The following is a 22,088-nucleotide window of genomic DNA, read 5'->3' as shown; positions in this document are numbered from 1 at the left end:
ATGGGCCCTGAGGCTGGGGCTCCCCAGAGCAGTCCATCCGGCCCCTGGCAGGCTGGGCCGCCTCCTCCCCTCCCCGCTGTCTCTCACCTTTGTACTCTGGGGGCCTCCAGCCAGTTCCAACGTAAAATGTTTGCAGGAAAGCAAATACTCCATGCAAAGGAGGCAAAGACACAAAGACTTTTGGGGGTGCAAGGGGGGCAGACGGCAGACAGGCCCAGGGGAAGAGATGAACCCTAGCAGTGGGAACCCTGTGGAGCAGGGGAAGGGGCAGGGCTGAGGAGGGGGAAACTGAGGGTGCTATGCCCCAAAGACTTTGGAGCCCGCTCCTCTCTGGATGAAACTGGGACCGTTTCGGTGGCAGAAGACTTCAACCAAGCCCGGACTTGCCGCAGCCCTTCTCACCTGGGGAATCCAATGATTTGCATCACCTGGCTGCCGAGAGAAGACCCATCCCCCCTCGGGGGCTCCGGCCCGGGCGCTATGCAAAACGTTTTTCTGGGCGGGTTGGCGGAGTTGGCAAGGCTTTAGCAGAGAAACAAAAGCTGGGCGGAGCCCAGGCTTCCCGGGGCCGCATCTGCATTTGAAAGAAGGCTCCTTGGAAGTTCTGTGCTTGTGGAGTTTTTCATCTCTACGGGGGCAAGCCCTGGAGAGCTTAAAAGGGCGAGCTTTGGCCTAGGGCCCCCGGAGACTCGGGGGAGAGTGTTGGCCCCTAGTTCTGGATGAGTGACCCAGCCTGAGGAGATGCTGAGTTGGGCTTGGGAGTCTTCCTCCTCCATCTCCCTGGAATCCCAAGCATTTCAAAGCAGAATAGACCCTTTGCCCAGCAGAATGTAATCTCTTCCTTCTCCCAAACCCCCACACTAGGCCCAGTGCTTAGCCTCAGGACTGGTACCTGAAGGGCCAGCACCTCAGGAACCGGGCCCCTCACCTCTTCCTGCATTGTTCCCCTTCTGCAAGAAGACAGTGACATCAGGGAGGTGATGCCAGGACAAACATGGGAATTGGATTTGAGTGAGGGGGTGCTGGGCTAAGTCACCAGCCTCACTTTTTCCTCCAGAGCCATCTGGGTCTAGGACAAACTGGATACAATCCTGGATATGAGGCAAACGAGGTTCAGTGGTTTGCCCAAGTAGTGTCAAGTGTCTTGAGTTCACATTCGAACTCCTGCCCTCCTGACTCCAAGGTCAGTGTTCTGTCCACTACACCACCTAGCTGCCTTTGGTTAGAGCTTCATACAGAAGGAGTGATGCTCTTTCCCTCCTAATTTCCAGAGCTTCACAACTTCTCAACCAAAATGCCGGCAGCCTACCAAAATCACAGTGCCAGACCCATGGTAAATGATTAGTAAAGGCTTCAGATCCATGGAGAGACCAATTGGCACCCAGGTATTTCTTTTCCTCTCCTTTTTCAAGAAGTTCAGTTGTTGGCATCTTTTTTTCTAACTCCCTTAAATGAGACAAATGGAAAATACTTTGCAAATCTTAAAACACTACATTAATACAGCTGTTTTTAATCCACTATATTTTGATATTTCTTCAGATCTCCAAATTTATTAACTTTTTTAGGTCTCCTGACACTTCTTATTAGTCAGGGTCCATCATAGCCTAGCAGGGCAGTTAGGTGGTACACTAGATAGGACAAAGGTTCTGAGTTCAAATTTGAGTCTCAGACATTTGATATTTACTAACTGTATGACCTTGGGCAAGTCACTTAATCACATTGCCCAACAAAAATAAAGAGACAGAGACAAAGAGAATGTTTAATCATAGGTATTCAACCTCCATGATTTAGAACTCTGAAATTCCTTTCTTGGATTACAACTTCCCATCCTTCCATCTTTCCCTCTGTGTCACTTCTTTTTTTTCCCCTTTATTATTTTCTTTTATTTTTCAAGCTACATGCAAAGGTAGATTTCAACATTAATCTATTTTTCAAGTTTATGAGTTCCATATCTACTGCCCCCCTTCCCTCCCCTTTCCCTATGGTAGCAAACAATCTGGTAAAAGTTATACATGTCATTATGTTTAATATATTTCCATATTAGCCATTTTGTGAAGGAGGAATTAGAATTAAGAGGGGCAGAATCTAGGAGAAGGAAAGAAAAACCATAAAATAAATTTGTTTTTAAAAGTGAACATGGGGGTGGCTAGGTGGCACAGTGGATAGAGCACCTGCCCTGGAGTCCAGAGTACAGTAATTCAAATCTGACCACAGATGCTTAATAATTACCTAGCTGTGTGGACTTGGGCAAGCCACTGCCTTGCAAAAACCTTTTTAAAAAAGTGAACATAGTATATGCTTTGCTCTGCATTCAGACTCTCTACAGGTCTCTCAGGATTGTCCTTGGTCACTGAACTGCTGAGAGGAGCTGCATCCATCATTGTTGATCGTCTCACTATGTTGTTAATGTGTACAGTGTTCTCTTGGCTCTGCTCACTTCACTCAGCATCACTTCATGGAAGTCTTTCCAAGTTTCTCTAAAGTCCAGTCGCTCATGATTTCTAATAGAACAATATATTCCATAACATTCATATACCATAACTTGTTCAACCATTCCCCAATTGATGGACATTCCCTCAATTTCAATTCTTTGTTACTACAAAAAGAGCTCCTATTAATTATTTTTGAACTTGTGGGACTTCTCTCTCATTTTCTATGGTCTCTTTGGAATATAGACCTAGTTGCCTCACCTCTTCTAAAACTATTTTTCATCCACTTTGCAAGATATGCTGACTATAACCCCATCTGCCTCTGTGATCCTTCACCTCTCTTTTTGTTGTTGTTGTTGTTTTGCTAGGCAGTGGGATTAAGTGACTTGCCCAAAGTCACACAGCTAGGTTATTAGTAAGTGTCTGAGGCTAGACTTGAACTCGGGTCCTCCTGACTCCAGGGCCCATGCTCTGTGCCACCTAGTTTCACCACCACCACCACCTCTCTTTTAAAGGATATACATAATGAATCTTTGGGAGTTGTGATTGGTCATCACATTGATCATGGAAAATCTGAATTTCTTTATTGGGGAGAGAGGGAAAGGGAAAGGAAGAAGCATTTATGCAGAAGATGCCAGGCTTTACAAATATTTTCTCATTTGACCCTTCCAATAACCTTACAAGACAAATGTTATTATCCCTATTTTATAACTGAGACAAAGAGAGGTTAAGCAACTTGCTAAAGATTCTATAACTACTAAGTGTCTGAGGTTGGATTTGAACTGGTCTTCCTGATGTTAGGACTATCACTCTATCCATTATGCCACCAAACTGCCTTATTAAGAGTATACTGCTCCATGTATTTCAGAGAAACCTAGAAAAACTTACATGAACTGATACAAAGAGAAGTGAGCAGAACCAGAACACTGTACAGAAACAACATTGTATGATGATCAACTATGATAGATTTAGCTCTTCCAAATACAATGATCCAAGACAGTTCTAAAAGACTCATGATGAAAAATGCTATCCACATCTTAGGCTGGAGTGGGGCTCAAGACTTCTTTGCTGATTTTCTAGGTTTGATAGTAAAATCAGTAGTCTTCAAATTAGAGCAAGAACACTTTACCCCAGAGCAGTAGAGCTATATGGTTTTGATTTTCCCTACTTTCCCTATATGTCTATGTCTGGGTTACTTTTTATAGTGTGATGCTTTTGTGTCTTTTGTGATAATCTGTGCTTACCAAAGTCTTGAGCACCAAGAATTATGGGAGGTTTTATGATCGTGAATCTTTATGAAAAGGTCAGTAACAACTGTAGCTCCTACTATTGGTGATATTTATCTTGGGTAATATAATCAGGTCAGAAATCAGGAACCCTAACAGAAGGGAGGATTGTGGATTTTTCCCATTATAGAACATAAACAAATGGAAAATTATTTTGATATAAAGAGCATAGCCAGACTAAGGACTCTATGGTATATTAGAAGTTGACTAATGTGAGTATGCCCCTGTAGCAGTTCTTTAGGGTAAGTTCATAATCTCCCTACCCCAGGAAGTTGACTAAATATGCTCTGAGTAGTCAAAAAAAGCACCCTCCCATGAAAAATGGCAGTGTGCCAGCCTTCTGTGGCGGCTTCTCAGCAGTCAGTACCCACCTTCTGTGTAGACCGTGATTTGAGAGATGCCAAAGGGCTTCTGTAACCAAAAATATCTCTCCCCTACTAGCCTGCCTGAAATTCCCAGCAGCAGCTGGATTCCTTAAACATCTTCTTAATTAATCCAGAATTGTATCTGAGCAAAAGCATTCTATTCTCTGGGAGGAATAGATATATATTGACTAAGAGTAGATTGTCTGAAAAAGTCATTACATCCATTGTCAAACACAAGGGAAATTCCCTGAGGAAATGGGACTTACAAGGGGTATTTTTTTTTTAAATGAAGAAACAGAACATGACAGAGCACCAGGTAAGGTAGGACACTGAAATAGCAGAATCCTGGGAAATTAAGAGAGAACATAAGAATACTGAATACCTGAAAGGGAGTTGTGTCAAAAATAGAGTTAAAAAAGGAGAACAAAAACGGGGGTGCTAGGGTTCTGATTGAATATTGTTTAATACTTAACCAGTTAAAATCCTATAGCTCAAAGGATCATATATTTAGTGCTATAAGCTGACTAATGCAACGTCCTCTTTTTACAAATACAGAAACTGAGGCCCAGAGAGGATTAGTGGCTTACCTTGATTTGCCCAAGATGATACAACTAGTAAGTATCATTGGCAAGATTTGAACCAGGTCCTCTGATTTTAAAGCCAAGAATCTTTCTACTAAACCATGAGGCATTTTTCAATGTTTTATGTTTTCCTGAGTCCCTAAAAAAGCATTTCTCTTATCCCTTGAAGCACGGTTACCCTTTTTCAGTTCTACACCTAGGAGATTTGAAGTTGCTACTCTGATCCACTCTTGGAACATATCTGACCAAGCCAGAGTTTAACTGCTCCTTCCAAGAACCTCACTACAGTTGAGATATCTGAACTAATGCTACCTAATGTTAAACATGCAGATTATGAGGGTAATGGAGATGAAAGTGAACTTTATGACAATTGGGACATAAACAGCCTAATGGGGGTGATGGTATTCATGCTTCTTAACTTCCTTCAAGTCTCAATTCATATCTACAGAAAACCTTTCCTGATGCCCCTGGTTATTTGTACTCTTTCCCTTCTCAAATTATCATGTCTATTATTATGTTCCCATATTGTAACTTACCTAGTAAAATATAATCTCTTTAAAGGTAGACTATTGCCTTCATCTTTTCTTTGTACCTAGGAAAGAAATGCTTGTTAAATTCAATTAGACTATATCAATGCTCTCTACACCTACAGTAAACACAGGAATTTAATGCCACCTTATTTTCTAGTATAATATATGACCTGGCTCACTCTATTCCAGAATCAGGGTACTATATCTCCCTTCCCCCACCTCAATATTCCTTGGGTTTCTGAAGAGGTTTGCAGTGTCTCTTCTCTAATGCAACCAGTTGTATTCCCTGCTCTCCCAATGCAAGGTTCCTGTTAGCCCTTTAACACACAAAAAAGATCTTTACTTCCAGTTTGTCTGTATAGACATACTTTGTTTTATTGTGCTTTGTAGATACTGTATTTTTTTTTATAAATTTAAGACTTGTGGCAAGTTTACCTGTATCATTTTTCCATCAGTATTAGCGATCTTGGCAACATTTCAAACTTTTTCATTATTATATCTGTTAATGGTGATCTGTGATCAGTGACCTTTGATGTTAACTATTGTAATTGTTTGGGGGCACCATGAACCCCACCCATATAAGACTATACACTTACTCAATAAAATATTGTTTGTTCCTAAGGCTCTTGCAGACTGCCATTCCCCTGTATCTCTCCCTCTTCTAAGGCATTTCTATTCCCTGAGACAATATTGAAATTAGACTTATTAACAACCCTACAGTGGCCTCTAAGTGTTCAAGCTGAAGGAAGAGTCAATCCATGCAACAAATTTCATTGTTTTATTTTAAGAAATCACCAAGGGGCAGCTAGGTGGTGCAGTAGGGGCGGCTAGGTGGCGCAGTGGATAAAGCACGGGCCTTGGAGTCAGGAGTACCTAGGTTCAAATCTGATCTCAGACACTTAATAATTACCTAGCTGTGTGGCCTTGGGCAAGCCACTTAACCCCATTTGCCTTGCAAAAACCTAAAAAAAAAAAGAAAAAAGAAAAGAAAAGAAATCACCACAGCCACCTACAAACCTTCAGCAACCACTACCCAGATCAATCACTTAGTTATCAACATCAAGGCAAGACCTTCCACTAGCAAAAAGATTACTCCTCTTTGAAAACTCACATGATGGTTAACATTTTTTAGCAATAAAGTATTTTAAGTAAAGTAAATACTTTGACTTTGTAGAAATAATACAACTGCACACTTAATGAATGATAATATAATACAAATACAACTTACATATGCTTTGGGAAATCAAAAATTTCATGTGACATTTTTATAGCAATACATGCTAATTTTGGTGGCCTAGAACTGAATCTGTAATATCTGAGTTATATCTATATTAATGACAGCAATACACACATTTCTCCCCAACCCTTCAAGGGCACACCCTCTCCTATGCTTGATCTCTGCAGAGAGTAAGCTTATACTTAACTCATTTCCTAGGAGGCACTGGTTCTATCAAGTTCATGTTCAGATATGCTATCCCTAGTCTTGATTGCAAAGGTCATTCCTTGCTCCTCTATCCTAGACTTTAGAATCTCAGGATGCTGAAACACTTCTCCTGACTTTTCATAACTCACGAGATCAAAGGCTCCCATCCCTTCATTTAGCAGAGAAAAAGGACAAAATCTGAGGCAAAAGAGCAAGGGGTCATATAGCCTCAGAGGAGAGAAAATCTCTGGTCTTACATCACCTCTGTTTTTCATCATAATCAGAACTAATGAAGAGGAGCCCAAAACAATGAGGTTAAAAGAGTAGGCTGAGGTTGACAAGGCTTTTTGAAAGTATCCTCCAAATCTAGAAATGCATTCCTAAAAAACCAAAACAAACAAACGAAAACAAAAAAAGGGGGGGTAGCAGACTGGAACCAGTTACAAAAGGAAGTCTGGTTCTCCCAAGTACTTTCTTCCCTTCCCTATCACCAAGCCTCTCTTAGCAGCCGACTCCTCTGCCTCTCCCTTGTTGGAGACTGACAGGCACATTGACACACTGCATGTACTGGAACCCTTTACACTAATTTCCAGCTATCTCATTAATTTGACCACTTCTCTGTTCCTAATAATCATAATTTGTATAGTGCTCTCTAGTTTCCAAAAGCATTTTGATATCATTTCATTTGATCCTCAGAACAATTCCATAAGGTGGGCAAAGAAAGTGATATTTGCCTTATTTTACAGATAAGGAAACTGAGGCCCAGAGAGATGAAATCATTTGGCCAGAGTCACATAGGAAGCATTTAGATTTGAACAAAGGCCCTCAGATTCTAAACCCAGAGTTCTTTCCACTGACCCACAACAAATGAACCTCTTCATAAATTTGAATGTGCTACATAAACATGAAGTCAATGATCATGGGTCATGTACAATAAAAATAGAGTGTCCCAAAAGTTTTAAATTATAATACCCTGTATTTTCCCATCCATTGTGTCAATCCTTAATTTTCATTGTAATTTTCTATGCAACACCCTATCATCCTTTGTACATTTTCTTGTGAATGTATTTCTGGAAAGAAGTCACAAGATGAAAGCTCTGAAGACCCATACAATGCTAAGTTGAAAGAGGAGAGTGCGAAGCATCATTCAAAAAGGCTTTGTCAAACTTAGCTTACTCTTTTAACCTCAATGTCTTGGACTCCTCTCCATTAGTTCTGATTATGATGAAAAACAAGGGTGGTGTAAAACTAGACATTTTCTCTCGGAGGCTATTATGGCCCCTTGCTCCTTTGCCTCAGGTTTGGTCCTTTTTCCTCTTAAAAAAGAAAGGATGGGAGTCTTTGATCTTGTGAGTTATGAAAAGTCAGGAGAAGCATTTCAGCATCCTGAGTAAGTAAAATAGAAATAAGGGAAGGGGAGAATTCAATTAAATTCAATAATCATTCATTAAGCACCCACTCTATTAGGTTCTTGGGATGAAGAAAGGCTCCATCCATCTCTTGGGTCTAAACCAAGACCTTAGTGGCATTGGGAGAACAAGTGCTCCTATATGCTGGGTCCCTGAGCATTTCATTCAACATACTTTCTGGAGAAAGCTGAGGATGTCACTCTCTGTCCTGCTTGGCACCTTCTAGAGGCTGCCCCAGATCCGGTCTAGCTATAAACTAACAGATGGTTTTTGTTGGATTAATTATAGTATTAATTTTTACTAGGTATCAAACACATTCTTTGGACCCAGCAATACTCCAGAATACAGTCCGAACCACATTAAAATGTAACTGGGGGGCATCTAGGTGGCGCAGTGGATAAAGCACTGGCCCTGGAGTCAGGAGTACCTGGGTTCAAATCCAGTCTCAGACACTTAATAATTACCTAGCTGTGTGGCCTTGGGCAAGCTACTTAACCCCATTTGCCTTGCAAAAACCTAAAAAAATAAAATAAAATAAAATGTAACTGGGAAATATTTAACAAAATAAATAAAAATAAAATAGAACCTAGGTAATGTTAATATGTTTTTTTTTTAAAAAAAACATGCTCCCTTCAGGGATCCTTATTCAGGAGTTAGTGGCTCACTTTCTATCTGAGTTTGCTACTATTGCTAAAATTAAATGGTTTATAATTGGTTATAAACTAATTTTTGTTGTCATTTTTATATTAATTCATACTATTTGTGCAGGTCTTCCAGGGACTATATCCTTCCTCACAAGCCCTGTCATCCATTGTGGCCATCAGGTCATGGGTGAGAGGTGGGCTATTGTCATCATAAGTAACGCCAACATAAACTGCACCAGTGGTGGCTGCCTGGCGCAAGATGGAAGCATACCAGCAGCAGCAGTAACAGCGATTTGGCATAAAAAGGACAAGCCTTTGATATTTATACAAACACATGCATTTTAAAAATGCGTCCTCCCTCCCTGCTCCTTCTGAAAGACATCCAAAAACTCTGTTGGAACTGAAAACACTTTATATTTATGTATCACCATTTATGCAGGGAACGCAAAGTGCTCGCCAAATCTTATCTCATTAGTTCTCACAACAACCTTGGGGGAAGGAACTGGCAAACATTCTTAGCCTAATGTTACAGGTAAGGAAACTGAGGCACAGAAAGGTTAACTCACTCACACTAGGGTCATTCAGCAAGTACCTGGAGGAGGAGGGGCTACTTCTGAAGAAAATAAGCTGTAAAAAAAGTTCTTGAACTTCTTTCTTTCAGAGAGAGCCTTTCCATCATCTAGCTATCAAGGTGAAAACCTGTAATTTTCTTGATTTTGTGAAAAGTACATATCTGCACATGTATCATTATGTATATTAAATACTTTAATGTAATAACACTCAGAAGAGTCCTCTACAGTTTTTGCTTAGTCTTCTTTTGCACAGAAAAATTTAGATTGACCACAGTTTATTTTGTAAATATACAGTTAAGACATTTACAAAACTAGATGTAGAATGAAGCCTTGTGTGATTTCCTTGATGATCTGTTCATGAACAGGTGACCTCTGCAGAGTTTACTGTCTTGACTAACTCACCTAATAAACCTCTGAAGAGGGAGAATCAGCTATTCCATGGAATAGGGCAAATTTTAAACCAGGCTGCATTTCATTTATTGCTGTAGAAAGAAGATAAAACAAGGGGAATCCATAGAAAAAGCAAATATTTTTCAAAAATTTGTAGCACTATTGAGCTGTCAAGAATTGGTCTGTAACAGCCAACATGTCCATTAGTATCTTTGCAAAGTCAGCAGAGCAGGAGAAAGACTCCTAAGAAGTTGAGTGGCCCCAGTCTCCTGTACCCCTTGAAAAATAAATGGGAGGATATGGGGAAGTGTTACATAGAATGAGAGGGAGTGGATGGGGACAATCTGCATCCCTAGAAGTAATACCCACCTAGATGAGATTAACTCTATCTGAGTTATCAAAGAAAGAAATGATTCAAAAGGACTTTATGGTCTTTTTGACTAAAGCTTAAGCAATGCGATGAAATGGAACATTCTGACTGAATCCAAATGCTATTCCATAGGAACATTAGAGTTTAGTGACCTCTGGTTTAGAACTTGCTCCTACACCCACCCTACTCACACTTTCTATCCTCTCATTTACTCATATGAGGAAAAGGAGGGGAAGAAGCTGCAGTTTTACCTATAATTAAAAATAGGGCTGATAAATGCTCATTGACTGATGAACCAAATATTAGATGAAGTAGACAAAATATAATGGAAAATATTTTTTGGACATGCATGTATTGCTTAACTATAGGGGGTTTTTTTTGCAAGGCAATGGGGTTAAGTGGCTTGCCCAAGGCCATACAGCTAGGTAATTATTAAGTGTCTGAGAATGGATTTGAACTCAGGTCTTTCTGACCAGGGCCAGTGCTCTATCCACTGCGCCACCTAGCCGCCCCTGTATTGCTTAACTATATACATGGTTGTGTTAAGGGTTTTGGTTTTCTTGCTTTTTTCAATTGGAAGTTGGGGAATGGAAGGAAAAGAAGGGAAAGAAGGGAAATCTTTGTAAAAAAAATTAAAATAAAATTTAATTTTATAAGTCACCCCCAATTGTAATGTAATAGATGAGTGTAGCAATTTATATACCTATGCGTGCTTGTTTTATGAATGATATGGACAGATATGATCTTGGGTCTGACCCACCTCTGAACAGATTTTAGTTTAGGGAACAGGAAACAAGGTCCAGGGCTGCTGAGACAGCCTGGTCTCCAGGAGGGATAGAGGGAGTAGTGGGGCTAGTAAATCATTGCTTAAGTACGCAGTAGCCTTTGCAAGTTTCTCATCCTTCCTAGTCTCCCCATTGGGAAAGGAAGACTAGCCTAAATTAACTTTGCCAAGGAAAACGTGCGGGCTGAATTTTTAAATAACGATAGATCTTTACTACAGAAGAAACTTTGTTACATCACTGGTGTGGATATTGTCTCTACCGATGTCTAGACATACTTTATTCTGTTAGTCACTGTTACTCCCAAATGTTGGTGGCTGACCTTCTAACAATGACCTTCTTCAAATTTTACTAGACTAACTCTCTGGTGACAGACATAGAGGCTCTGGGCATTTTCACCGATTGTTCTCCCAGCCTGGAATCTCTTCCTCCTCATCAACACCTTTTGGCTTCTCTGGCTTCCTTCCAGTCAAGGATAAAATTCCAATTTCTATAGGAAGCCTTCCCCAATTCCTCTTAATTCTAATGCCTTTCTTCTTTGAATTATCTTCTATTTATCCTGTCTCTATCTTGTCTGAATATAGTTGTTTACATATGGTTTTCTCCCATTAGATTATGAGCTCCTCCTCAAGGGTAGAGAGTGGCTTTTGTCTTTCTGTGTATCCCCAGTGATTTAGCACTGAGCCTTACTCATAGGAAGCTTTTAATAAGTGTTGATCAACTGATTGGTTCCATCTCCGGGTTCCTACTTAAATATTTTCAATTTGATAGGAACTACCAGAGCTTGATTTTAACTGGCATAACCTCTGAGACCCGAGTCACCTTCAACCACGATGAGGCATCAGAGTGGGACTTCTAAGAATGCTAAGTGAAAGAAGAATAATGAATTAGTACTACATGTTCCCAGTTTCAGGCTTAATTAATCACTGAACCTTTTAAACATTAGATAATGGTATATGCACATTGGACCTTAAAATGAAATTTTGTTTATAAAACCCAATTTTTCAATGGATTCTGTCATTTAATTGTCTATTTGTTCATATGAGAATTGGCCAACATACTAAGAATCAGAGTTTCTTCTACCTGTGTCCCCTGTCTAATTCTGAGAATGACAAAGAGAAGAAAGAAGAGTCAGAAAGAAATATGGAGGGAATGTCCATATTCTGGTGTTTTCAGATCAGCCAATCTGCCCACACAAAATTCATTAATATGAATTTAATATACAAGATTATCAATGGAGACAGTGGCAAATTATACTGATATATGTAGAGGGTATGTAACTGTATATAACTGCATGACCTAGCTTTTCCTCATTGAATCCCATAAATGAGTATTAAACACTTTCTTGCTGCAAGCAAGGCACTGTAGCACAGGCGCTACAAAGCCAAAAAATAAATGAAAGCATCCATCTTCAAGGAGCTACATTTGTCTTCTCTGTCATGCCTGGGTTTTCCCCCTTATTCTTTCTCCTCTTCCTTCTTGATCTGTCATTTGGTACCCTAAACAACCTTCCATATAACTAGTGTCTCCTTTCCCAAAAAGGATCTGGCTTCCATGATTCACCTTGCTCCTGCCTGGGCTTTCTCTCCCAGACTTCTCCTTCCCTTTACCCATCTTATTGTCCGTTTTCCTCTCTCCCTTTTCCAACTCCAATTGCTGTATGCCCCCCTGAAAATGTAAACACCTTATGCTATCTACCCCCCTGAAAATAAAGGGGAGGGACTGTCTCAATTTCTTAGATTTGTACCTCTTAACCTTGGCACAACATCCAGAACAAAGTAAAATGTTTATTTTATGTTTTATCTAATTAACTTAAGGTGTATCAGAGAATATTCCCTGGGAAGTCATTTCTGCAATATTCCTCATATTCATATGAAGGAGCATTGTTCATTTTATTATATACGCAATCAGTTTTGTTGGGTCCCATTGACTTGACATAGTTTTCTTGGTGATGCCATATTTGTATATCATCTTCAGGGCTGAGCTGAATTCCTCACATCTACTCCATAGAAAATAATGCTGCTATCCACAGGCTTCCAGGCATTAACCCATGGGGAGCCTCCATGAAGGATTCAACTCTCAGCTCTAGCCTCCCAGTCAACTGCCACAATGAACCCCCTCCTGAAACTCCTCAGGCCAATTTCCCCTTATTTTTGAACTTGAAACAGTTAAGATAAATAAACCAGCTCCTACTTGACTGTGTCATAAACAAAAGGAACAGATGGTGGGGAGAGATTGAGTGACATCTCTAAAGTTTGTTACAAACACACTTTACCCCCTTTCAGGGGGCAGTGCACTGTGGTACCATGTCTAAGGGAGGATGTTTGATTTATTTTACTCTTCATTTCCAGGAATTCCAAAAACTCCTTTTCTTTGGCTATAATCGCCACCAACAGGATGTGATTTGTTGAGTGAATTCTTTCTATTGTAACTCCTTTGATGTTAGAGAGAAAATCAGGATCGTGGTCTAAGGAGTAAGTTCATGGGGCAACTTGGCACTGAAAGTGAATATGGCTCTCCCATCCCCCTTGAGTCCTTAAGGAGGCCTGGATAGACTATGCAGCATCATCCTGTGGGGAATGTTATACAACAAAAGTCCTCATTCTATCTCATCAAGGAGAAGGACAGAGAGAACTGAATGTCCTAGTGGGTGGTTCATGAAACATTTCTAAAGCAGAATCCAAAATTCTCTCTTAATTTGAGGAAATGGAAGCTTGCTGCTTAAAAAAATAACGAAAACCAAAAAAGAAACGGACATTTATGTGGGGTGTCCCAAAAGTCATTAGTGTGGGATAGTTTGTAGAGTGTTCTTTTTTTCTTTAAAATTTCTCTTTATTTTGTTTTTAATACAACAAGCACTTCCACAGTATGAAAAAAAGATGATAGCACATGAAACTGAAAATCTATTATGAACTACTTCCTATTCCTTTTAAATTTAAAATAAAGTTATCATACAAATTTATTTATTTTTCTTTTTTCTTCCCTCTTCCCCTACTCCACCCTAGTGATCTCTATCATTAGACACAAATGCATATATACATATATATAAACATATTTATATATACATGCAAAATCATTCTATTCATACTTCTGGCTATCAGGTCTTTCTCTGGTTACAGATAGCACCTTCCTTCATAGGACCTTTGTAGTTAATTTGGGCATTTATAATAGTCAAAATTACTTAAAACAATATTTTTATTACTGTATATAACTTTTCTCTTGGTTCTGCTTATTTAGCACTTCATATTTACATACGTTTTCATATTTAGACTCACAGCATTCCTAATAAGTGCTATTAGCATTCCCATTTTACAAATGAGGAGACAGGTTCACAGCTAATAGGGATCAGAGGTGGGACCTCTCAGAAATGTCAGAGGAGTGATAAACACTAATTCTACCACTTGGGACTGCTTCTAAGATGGGCATATTTGGGTGGATCTTTAGCTTTCCAATGTCTCTATATTGATCAGGGAAAAAGCAGGAAAGACTATAATAGAGCTACTATAAGAAATATCCTTGAGACCCCAAAATACCTCCTGACCCAGAAAAACAATGATAGAAAAGGTTGGGGCCAAGGCCTTTGGGAGTTTTATCTTCTAGTTGTAATAACTTCCTCAGAGCTAGCCAGAATCTTCTTAAGACCCTAGGATCAAGCCAAACTTCTCTGGGAAATCCCTTGAACCTCTTAGATCTATCTAGATTTGTCCTGACTCAGTCTCTCAGGGTGAGAGGTTTGGGATACAATTCTAGAATGAATCTCTGGATAAATGGACAATAAAATGTTTATGATGAGACTGTTCAACTTTCACATCAGGGAAGAAAGTACCAAACAGTAAAACAGCAATAGAAATAAATTTTTTTAAAGATTTTTTTGTTGAAGACCAAAGACTATTACCATCAAATTAGAAAAAAAAGTATTATGTTATAATGTAATTTTACTATCTCATATTTTATTTCTTCCTTAAGGATATGATTTCTCTGTTATCACATTCAACTGAGATCAATGTATAACATGGAACCAATGTAAACACTAACAGAATGCCTTCTGTGGGGGGTGGGGGAGGGAAGCAAGAAGGGGGGCAAAATTGTAAAATTCAAAATAAATAAAATCTTTCTTTAAAAAAAGGGTTTTTTTTTTGTTGGCTCAGGACTTCCTGAGGTCCCTCTCAGGTTAATGATTTTGTTACTCTCATCACATTCTCCACCACATTTACTTTGGGATCACATTTCATTTCTGAGAATTTTAGATTTATTATTCTTATATTTCTGAGAGTTTTAGTTCATTACTATTATTATTGTTTTCTATTATATGACATTGACATTATACTTTATACATCTCAAAGGTTTTTCAAATGCATTTTTTAAATCTCCTTAATAGTCTTTCAAAAAAGTCACTATTCTCATTATGCATGGAAGAAATTGGAGCACAGTGAAACAAAGCATTTCCTAACTCATGTGGTCTACCAGTGGGAAAGCCTAAATTAGAACTCACTTCTTCTAGTTGAACTTTCTATTTTCCAGATGAAAAATACTAAATATTTTCTCACCTTTGCTCCTTTGTTTATGCCATATCATTTTCATCAAATGCCTTTCCCATTCTCTTTATCTATTGAAATCTTATTCATTCTTCAAGGCCTACTTCAGATGTCACCTCCTTCTTTTATTCACTGTTTGTATGGCTCATATGGCCCTTATCAGAGGCTGCTCGTGTATATTAGGTTTTGCAGGAACATGAATTTAATACTTAAAGTGTTCTTAGTAAAGGTTATGAAGACCAATCACATCATTTTACAAAAAGACAACACAGATGTAGACAGAAGAAATAACTTTTGCAAAACCAGAATAAGAGCCCAGATCCTCTCACTCTAAGCCTCAAGGTATTCCCATTTAACAGACCTGCTTCTTATACATCTCTGAATCCAGAGTGAAAAGAATAGAATCAGAAAAACAATGACTATAATATCATATAGAAAAACGGCTTTGAAAGTCTTAAAAATTCCAATTAATGTAATGACCCACCATAATGCTAGAGGATCCTAGATTTAGAGCTTAGTCTTTGAGGTCATCTAGTTCAATACCTTCATTTTGCAGATGACAAAACTCAGGCCCAGAGAGGCTGCCTGACTTGCCCAAAGTCATAGATATAGAAATGAGAAGATCTAAGATTCAGACTCAGGATCTCTGACTCCTGATCCAAGGTACCTTTTCTACTGTACCACAGACCAAGAATTTATCCAGAGATTAGAAACATTTGAATAACTTCCTAAATGAGAGATGATGGTCTAGAGTATTGGATAAGACCTACTTTTGGGTTAGAGCTGATGTGTAGGCTTTTTTTGTGTGCTTGACCATTGCAATGACAATTTTTTGTTTCCCTTCCTGGAATGACCAAAGTGGTAGTAGGCTAGGCCAGAGAAGCAAATAAAAAGAACCTTCTTAAGCCTTGAAGAAAGAGGCTTAGAATGATGCTAGAGACAAAGTCAGAAAGCAGATTTGTTCCACACTCTCTCAGGTACATACCCAATTTATCTGCACTTATATGTTAAGGCATTATGAACCCCAAAGATGGTTCCAAACTGAGAGAAAGTTTTATTGTTGTTGGTGTAGTCTATAAAGCTATGTCAAGGGTTGAGCAAGGGAGGGAGGGAGATGGATGGGGTTTTTTGTTGTTGTTACTGCTGTTTTTTGCTAAACACAATGGGAAGGTAGTTGGGTAGTTTGGTGCACAGAATGCCAGACTTGCAGTCAGAAAGACCTGAGCTCAAATCTGACCTCAGACATGTACTAGCTGTATGACCCTGGGCAAGTCACTTAACCTAGTTGCCTCAGTTCCTCATCTACAGAAGGAGGAAATGGTAAACCTATCCATTATCTTTGCCAAGAAAATCTCATGGATATGATTTTCCATGTAATCATAATGAGTCAAACATGACTGAACAACCAAACAACAAAAGACACAATAGATGTATGAAGGACTAGAAAAAAAGGAAAGGAGAGTGAGAGAGGGTAGAGAGAAACAGACCATTCAGACTTGGGAGAAGTGAAAAGATTCCTTTTCCCAGAATGCCAGGGGGAATAACTTCCCTTATACAAAGAAGAAAAAAATGGGCCCAATACTATTCAAATTTAATCAATCTGCCTTAAAACACTCATTCACTAGGACATAAATCTATCTAACTCATTGTAAAACTCACCCATAGGATTAAGAAATTGTGAGACTTGAGGGTCAGTTATATTTTATAAGATAATATTTGTCATTATGGAGAAAACTAATTGGTGCTTTTAACCACCATGGTAGATAGGCAGGCAGTTTGAGTTTATGGGGACTCAACCCTATGAATCCATTGGGCCTTGCTAACCCGGATCAAAGCACCCAGACTGGCTTCTCTTCCATTCTGGAGTCAAATACCAGCTGTGATGTTTTGCCTTTATAGTCTGAGCTTTAATACAGGTCAAGCTAGGGGCAGGGGATCTTTTCATTTGGGGTAGCAGAGTCCCTCTGTGACTAGTCTCAAAATTCATTTGTTCTTTGCCTATGGGTCAGTTGCTCTGTGACCATATAATTCTCCAGTTTTCCAGGCCTTTCTGAGGCCAGCCAGGCTAGGGAAGAATGACCTGCAGTGTTCATCTAAGAAGCTTAATAATGTTTTAAGAAGTGCCTAAAGGACTTTTCTCAACAAATTTGATGAATTGTACCTTTTTTTTCTTATTGAGTTGTTTTTCAGTTGTGTCTGATTTCTTTTGACCTCCTTTGGGTTTTTTGTTGGTTTTTTGTTTTGTTTTGTTTTGTTTTAGATTTTTGCAAGGCAATGGGGTTAAGTGGCTTGCTCAAGGCTACACAACCAGGTAATTATTAAGTGTCTGAGGCAACATTTGAATTCAGGTACTCCTGACTCCAGGGCTGGTGCTCTACCCACTTTGACACCTAGCCACCCCCTGGGGTTTTTTTTTTTTGACAAAGATACCAGAGTGGTTTGCCATTTCCTTCTCCAGCTCACTTTACAGATGAGGATACTGAGGCAGGGTGAAGTCACTTTCCCAGGGTCACCCCGCTAGTAAATATTTGAGGGTGGATTTGAACTTTGGAAATGAGTCTTCCACTGTCCTTGAACAATTTAACAAGGCATTATTTGTGTGTGGCTTAAACCCTGGTGCATCTGGATTCAGAGAACGTGGCTGTGCCACTCACTATCCGGCTTGCTTGGTGCTGACTTTTAGCTCATGGGTAAAGTGAGGAGGTTGAACCAGATGGGCGCTGTGTTCCTGTCTAATTCTGAATCATGCTCTTATAAATGTAAAACTTTCACAAAAGCATTCTTCTCAGACTTTCATAGATTGCAGGGCTAAAGCACAGAACTGAAGCCTTTTCCAGGGAGAATCAGTTTCCTCCTTGAAAATGAATTTGTTAAAAAAGAAAGAAAGAAAGAAAGAAAGAAAGAAAAAAGAAAGAAAGAAAGAAAGAAAATGAATTTGTTGCTATTTGCCTACAGTGCAAAACACCTGAAAAAAAAAAAGACAAAGAGCCAGAAGGGGCCAAAAAACTCAACGGTCATCCCCTCCCCCTGGCCTCCCCTCCTTTTCAGCCATTAACAAACAATCATTCCCCCGGCGTTTTCAAAGCTTCAGGCTCCCACTCTCCGCCTCTAGCAATTAAATCCCTGCCAGTTAAAAGACCAGAGAGAACAGGTGTTTCCGACCTGGCTTCTTTCATGGAAGGTGCCAGGTTGACAGTCCCACCGACCGCAGACTCCTTTGTTCATTTTACTGCGAGACCATTAGCTAGTCTGCAGGTAGGGGCTCCCCGCCCTCTCCAGGGCCCTAACTCTTTGATTGCTTAGGCAGGGTCCTGCGGCTTGGCCTCCGGAGGGGTCCCGGAGGGCTGGACCGCCTAGACCTCCTTGCTAATTCCTTCATTCCTCCCTCGCCCCCTCCCCACCACAACCAAGCCTTGGAGTAGACTCGGCTGGGAAGCCAGTTTCCCTAGAGAACAGTCCACCCAAGGAAATTCTGGATTTCAAGATAATGAACTCTCCCCGACTCTATTTTTGTGGTTCCCTCCTTTCCTCCATAAAAGCACCCCAGCCCTTCCTGAGAGTGTCTGAAGGTGCCTTGATTTGGGGGACCAAAAGCCCCATGCTGATGCGTGGCTGCCTAGAACTTGTAATATCACTCCCTCTTCTTCAGTTAATAATCATTATTGCTAATTCTTGTTATTAATTTCATTTCTTAAAAAAAATTACTACCAACCACATTTGATCTTAAAATACTCCTCATTGAAAGAACTGATGGAGTCTGAATGCAGATCAAAGCGTACTATTTTCACTTTTTTTTGTTTCTTTTGCGGGGTTTTTTCCTTTTTGTTGTTTCTTCTTTCACAACACAATGTGGAAATGTTTTACATTGTTGCACATGTATAACTATATTAGATTGCTTACCTTCTTGGGGAGGAGGCAGGGGAGGGAGGAAGAGAGAAAAATTTGGAAGCCAAAATCTTTCAAAAAAAAAAAAAGAATGCTGAAAAATGTCTTTAAATGTAATTGGAAAAAATCAAATACACTATATTAATTTAAAAATCCCTCATAATCTCTCCTCTTGCAACCTCACCCTTTGCAACTCTAATCTGTCTTTGAGACAATGAATAAAAAATATTTATTAAGCACCTTGTGTTTGTACTATGAAAGATCAATCCAGTGAGCTGGAGGCCTTCCTCTGGTTCTTTTAGGATGATTGCTCTGGAGCTGGAAGGGCACCTAGTACAACTGTCATTTTATAGTTGAGGAAAACTGAGGGCTAGAGATTAAGTGACTTACTCAGGGTCACACAGGTAAGTAAGTAGTAGAGTCAGAATTTGAACCAAAGTTCATCAACTCAAAATTCAGCACTTTTCCCACCGCATCAATATCTTGAAGATAACAAAACATAGGCTATTTATCTAAGACACAGTTTTCTCTAGACAGAACTGATCTGCTTCCTTTTCCAACCATTCCATCTTTAGACATTGACTTTTCCAGAGACCTGCTGGCAAATCTTTAACAACTGGTTCTTCAGGAAAAAGAAATTCACAAGGTACCATTTTTTAAAAAGAAAAATATAGTTATTTTTCCTTTTTTATTACTTTAAAAAATTTAATAGTATTTTATTTTTCCAATTACATTGTAAAAACAATTTTCAACATTCATTTTTGAAGGATTTTTAATTCAAATTTTTCCTCCCTCTCTCTGTCACCTCCCTCTTTCCAAAGAAAGTAAGCAATCAAATATAGGTTTTATATATGTCATCATTTAATATTCCACATTAGTAATGTTGTGAAAGAAGAAACAGATCAAAAGAAAAAAAGGGAAAATAGTATTCTTTGATCTGCATTCAGACCCCAGCAATTCTTTCTATAGATGAGAAAGGCTTTTAGAATTCTCTTGGATCATTGTATTGCTGAGAAGAGCCAACTCATAGCTGATCATTGCATAATGTTAGTATTGCTATGTACAATGTTCTCCAGGTTCTGCTCTCTTCACTCATCAGTTTAAATCATCAGTTTGCGTAAGTCTTTTTAGGTTTTTCTGAAACATGGGATAATTTCAACTTTATTACAAATTTGTAATGTATTCACAATTTTGTAAAAATACATATTTGGGCTTGCTTAACACCCATTAGAAGTCAGAGGGAATCTCAGTAGCAATCATTCCAAGCAGCTCAGAAACTTTCAGACTTAAATTTATAAACTGCACATGAAAGCACTCATTTCTTTAAAGATTATTCTTAGTTTGGGTCTGTCTATACCACTAGACTATGAACCAAACAGTTTTCTAAAAGTCTTATTAACCAGAAATCTCATAGCAATCATATCAAAAGTAAAGAAAATGCTGGAGGGGTAATTAGCCATTGCAAAGAAAGTTAAGTACTCCAGGATATGGGGAGGGAGGTAATTCAGAATAAAATCCAATTTCTCACTTGGGTGACATACATAGTCCTAAATCCCTAAATTTCTATAAAAATAAAAAAAATTAACACAAGATTGCGATTTCCCTGAAGTGAAAAATCACCCGCCAAGAAAATTTAAAGAAATGGAACTAAGGTGTCACATTCTTCTAAAATAAGCCTGAAATCAGAAATCCACCCTCCAGAGAAACAAACACTATTTCACTTTTAACCTGTATGATATGAACCAGACTGAAGATTGGTGAGGCTCCGATTCATGATCAAGTGGGGAGCTAGTTATGTGGGTCTGGCCCCCAATCCTCAGCTTATCCAATGGAGGGATCACTTCTCAAATGTGGAAAGCCTCTTAAGTCCAGAAGCTACACTATCAATCTCAGAAGAGAAGGAAAGCAACAAATGGGTAGAGGGTCTGCTCCTGAGTTTATTACTAAAAGATGATTGATCTGCATGCTTATTGCCTTATTTCACAGTGGAGCCATTTGACAAAGGAACAGATCTTTTCAGAAGGTTTATGGATTGTAAACTGTGATGTCAAATAATAGTGAAAGATAATGAATTATTGTCAGTAATTTTCAAGTTTGATTCTTGAGTGGGATGCCCAAGACCAGATCTAATATCCAAATAAACAGTTTCTTCCTGAAATTGTCTTTCCAAAGGGAGTTAGGGAAAAGGAAATAGTCTATACCTAAATTGTCATTCTCCTTAGGAGATAACAATATCACCTTGATTTCCCAAAGCAATAGTTTTCATCCTTTATGATTAAAAAGATCAAGGCTGAGTAAGGTTATACCTTTAAGACAAATGTTCATCATTAGCATTTTCTCCAACATTTTCTTAAATCTAGATAATGAATTAATCAAGCCCCGATGGTGCCAGTTTCCACTGTTCACACTGGAAATTTAACAAGAAGCTCATAGCAGGTATGAACTGACTCCAGGAAATCCCTTGTTTTTATTCCTCAAGAAATCATCAGTGATATCCTGGAGCCTACATATACCAGTGAAGGCTCTTTTCTTGTCCTTGGGTCACCTCAGCTCTGGTTTTTTTCAAGAGCCCATGTTCACAGTCACGTAACATAGCCAAAAGAATAGTAATGTTTAAAGAAAAAGATGGGATTTTGCAGCAGTAAACAGCTTGGGATCATTGAAAGCATTGCATAATTTTCTAAATTCAGACCAACATAATTACCTTTATCTTCTTAAATATCATTGCCACTTCTTCACAAAGTATAATTATTCCTATTGATTTTTTTAAAGTGAGGAGACCAGGTTGAAGACTGCCCTGGGTCACATAGCTAGTAAAAGGCAAAACCAAAACTAGAACTCAAATTTTCTGATTCACAACAATTCAACATATATTTATCAAGTCAGC

General features: G+C 39.0%; 1 protein-coding gene across 1 annotated transcript in view; it reads left to right on the top strand.

Moving 5' to 3' along the window:
* Nucleotides 1–1,294: 1,294 nt before the first annotated feature.
* Nucleotides 1,295–22,088, top strand: part of KIT (KIT proto-oncogene, receptor tyrosine kinase) — a 198,920-nt gene continuing 178,126 nt past the window's right edge. Inside the window, exons 1-2 of the mRNA XM_074231582.1 lie at nt 1,295–1,333; nt 18,365–18,571. Coding sequence (XP_074087683.1) covers nt 1,295–1,333; nt 18,365–18,571 — 246 coding nt within the window. The remainder of the gene's footprint in view (nt 1,334–18,364; nt 18,572–22,088) is intronic.

This window comes from Macrotis lagotis, chromosome 3 (assembly GCF_037893015.1).
Source record: "Macrotis lagotis isolate mMagLag1 chromosome 3, bilby.v1.9.chrom.fasta, whole genome shotgun sequence".
NCBI lineage: Eukaryota > Metazoa > Chordata > Mammalia > Peramelemorphia > Peramelidae > Macrotis > Macrotis lagotis.
Note: the sequence above shows the minus strand (reverse complement) of the source record. Positions and strands in the feature narration are given on the sequence as shown.